At 33.7% G+C, this 3,580-nt stretch overlaps 1 protein-coding gene across 3 annotated transcripts in view; it reads right to left on the bottom strand.

The window, feature by feature from the left end:
• Positions 1-2,290: 2,290 nt before the first annotated feature.
• Positions 2,291-3,580, bottom strand: part of LOC108751243 (transcription cofactor vestigial-like protein 4) — a 21,094-nt gene continuing 19,804 nt past the window's right edge. For all 3 annotated transcript variants that reach the window (XM_018491323.1, XM_018491326.1, XM_018491324.1), the window contains 2 exons: positions 3,076-3,264; positions 2,291-2,900 (listed from right to left, as the gene is read on the bottom strand). In XM_018491323.1, coding sequence (XP_018346825.1) covers positions 2,824-2,900; positions 3,076-3,264 — 266 coding nt within the window. In that variant the 3' untranslated portion in view covers positions 2,291-2,823. The remainder of the gene's footprint in view (positions 2,901-3,075; positions 3,265-3,580) is intronic.

Below are 3,580 nucleotides of genomic sequence, written 5' to 3'. Positions count from 1 at the left end.
GGGAAAGAGCGTGAATTTCTGGAAGTAAATCCCATCTGGGCCCACCTATCGCGCTTTCTCGCAGATTATCTTGAGATACATCCCCGTTCGTTCTTCACATTATTCGCCTGGAAAGGTACCGATTACATCTTCCTTAGCCGGTCGAAACCATCGAAACGGGATGAAAACCTACTGAAATTGTCGAAAAGAGGTACGTATAGCACCACGAGGGGTAATTCAATCAATAGAATTGAAACATTCTATTATATAAAATCAATTTCTTTGCATTCGAAGACATAAAATAGGTTTCAAGAATTATTCAATACAATGTAATGTGAAAAAAGAATAGTTACTAAATGATAAGTGAAATAATTTCAATCAAAGGTTCAGTTATATTAATGTAATCAGAAATATTTTTATTTTTTTAAATATTTAATAATTATTATTTAGTAATTAGAAAAAACCAAACAATTGATTATATTAATTATGTTTGATATTATTCAATATCGTAAAGAGAAAATTTTCCACAGATACTCTTGAATCTACACTGAACATCACCTCGTAATAAGGCTTTCGAGATAATTCTACTTGAAAACTCGCTATCAATTTGCGCAACGCACTTTACAACGGTAAAGAGTAATAGAATTTTCGCATATAAGAAAGTAGAGGTACTGACTTCTGTGCGTGCTGGGGTATGTGCTGGACTTCCTAGCACCATTAGAAATCAGTACTACTCTTCTTAGCATTCGGCAATTAGAGTGCGAAGCGAAACAGGGTCATTCCTTGCGGATGCAATTGTTCCATTGAGGGATCGAGAAAGATAGGATAGAAATTAATGCACGCTGAAAATAATTAAACATCTTTTCCCTTTAATTTTCTTCATACATCATTGTTATCATCGTTTGCCTGTACATATTTTCAATTGTTTTTCTCTTTACAACTTTGAGCAACACCGTGGCTCAAAGACGTGACACTTACATGATATTTATTCGATTCACTAACATGGTGCTCTGCTTAGTTAAATTATATAGTTGTGTCTACTCGCTTCCCGTAAGTCTCACTCACCAAGAGATTTCTCCGGCATAACGGTCGTTATTATAATATATATGCACCCATGGTCAATGATCCGCCCCCCCTCCTCCCATAGTTGGGACGAATTAAAAGTGTCACAGTTGTCTAAATTATTTTGCCCACGCGACACATGCTTCTGCTTTGTGAGTATAATTAAATACGCAATAGATATCGTGTAAATTAATTTAATTTAGTTTAATTTACTTTATTGCAAAGCTCTATGAAAAGATTATATGTTAACAGAGTAATAGACATAAAATATAATACAATAGACTGTAGCAGCTTGTAAAAGATTAGGCATCAGCAAAACTACTGTTACAAAGCCTACCAGCAACAAAAACCAGGATTAAGATAAAGATGCAATAAGTGGTGAAGCAATAGTTATAATAATAAATTACTATTTTTAATTGTCAAATTTATTCAATTTAGGCAATTAATAGCTCCACTCAATTTAATTAAAAGAGAAAATTTCACGATATGTGATCGAGCATTTAATTGATGAATAGTATTATACATGACCGAATTAGACAAAAATAGCTGATACTTTATTGAAACTATTTATATTAAGAGGGACCGTATCATTATTTTCCACGAGTGTAATGTCATACGCTTACTAACAATAAGTAAATATTACATACATATATATAAGTATAAACATACTATACTTTGCGAGGAAGTATGAAACATTATAATAAATAACTTTATATTCATACACAACTCGGAACTATACGGTAATGACTGTGGCGATGGCATAATAAAGGAATATGTGTGTCTATATACAATAATATTAAATTCGCCCGTATAAAATACAACGTACAAAATACAGGCCAACCCTTCTGATGTCTTATACGCGTGTCTGACGAAAAAGCGACAACAACGAGCACCCAGTTGAAAAGCGAGAAGATCAAGGACACTCCTTGTCCTAGCCTCCTTATACAACGCAGTACGTACCAATTAAAACAAAATGTCTACGAAAAAGTTTAGATGGAAAAAGTGTATAAGTGTATGATTACGAATTTTATAAGACGCTTAAAAAGAAAAAGTACATAAATCGAATAAAGAAACATATATAAATCGGATGTAAGAAAAATTATAATCCGGATTTTAATTTATTTAAAAATAAATAAAGCCAGATTTGAAGTTTATTTGTAAAAGATGTAACTTACGTTTGAGAAATGAATCGATAAACTTAATATCCGAAATTCTAGATACTTAGTGATTTCTTAGTCTGTCATTTTTGAACTATTTACTTATATCCTTTTTCCCAAATGTTGAAATCAATACGAAAATCCAATTTGAAGATCCTTCATTTTTATAAAATTGTATCCTGACGTTTATTTTCTTTATTTATCCTCTAATTCAGGCCTGTCCAATTTGAGCTCTGGAGCAAAGCCATCGACGCAAAAAAATTCAATGTAAGATTTTGGAGACTGTAAAGTGTTGATGATTCGCATCTAAGTGATGTTTAGCGTAGTTTAATAGCAACAGTTTATAGTTCCTAAAATCTTACATTGAATTTTTTTATATCGATGGCTTTGCGTTTTGATTCCGGAGCTTAAATTGGATAGGCCTGTTTTAATTGTAGTTTTACTTGGACGCAGGTTCCTCGAATATAATCGCGAATTCAGCTAATTCTTATTGATTACGACTTATCATTAATGTATATTTAGCGGAACGATTTCACCCGAGTAGGTTACCACAATCGACGATGAGGACAACGACGAGAACGATGACGAGTAGGATGACAAGATTTCTGGCAAGTCTATCCGGTGGTTAGGAGTCCTTAGTTCGATTGGTTGCCTGAAGCCTTGTCCAAGTCTCGCCGAGTGCTTTTGCGAAGTGATCATCAACTACGCAAAGAATGCTTAAGACGGATCCAGACTAAGACGAAGCTAAGACAAGACTGGATCCAAATTAGTCCAGCTTGGACCATGGAAGATATTATCATCCAAGGCCGGTCCATGTTGAATCCAGAATGTCTATTTTATCTCTTACGGAACATATGTTTAATCTGTCTGTATTTACCACTCAGGCCAGTTTCCTTGTCCGTAGTAGTGGCGTTGAAGACGGCCGCGTACTTTTTCGGACCCAGAGACCGCTTAAAATGTTCATCTATCGCGGGATCACTAACGCCACTCGTCGTTCTAATAATCCTTTGTCCGCCCGAAGCCGTGGTAGACGTCGTCGACGTCACAGCAGAGTTGATTGTGATACCTGAAAAAAGGTGGATAAGTCTTTTTATCATATCTCAATTGCTGTACGTCAATCCTAATTAAACATTATTTTCACTGTTTTAGCGATTAGATTAAAGAAATCTTATATCGTTATGAAAATGTCATAATAGTACATTACTATAATTATATTTTAGCTGATTACTATAATATTTTATACGTAATACGAAAATTAATAAATTACAAAAGTAGATATAATTTTAAAAAAGGATTTTAAATGAAAAATATAAAAGTTATATGAGTATATGTAAACAAATTAAGCGAATTTCAACAAGAATCTAGAAAATCGCGACATTCTC

The sequence above is a fragment of the Trachymyrmex septentrionalis genome, unplaced genomic scaffold (assembly GCF_001594115.1).
Source record: "Trachymyrmex septentrionalis isolate Tsep2-gDNA-1 unplaced genomic scaffold, Tsep1.0 scaffold42, whole genome shotgun sequence".
In the NCBI taxonomy this organism is placed as follows: domain Eukaryota; kingdom Metazoa; phylum Arthropoda; class Insecta; order Hymenoptera; family Formicidae; genus Trachymyrmex; species Trachymyrmex septentrionalis.
This window is presented reverse-complemented; position numbering and strand designations above follow the sequence as displayed.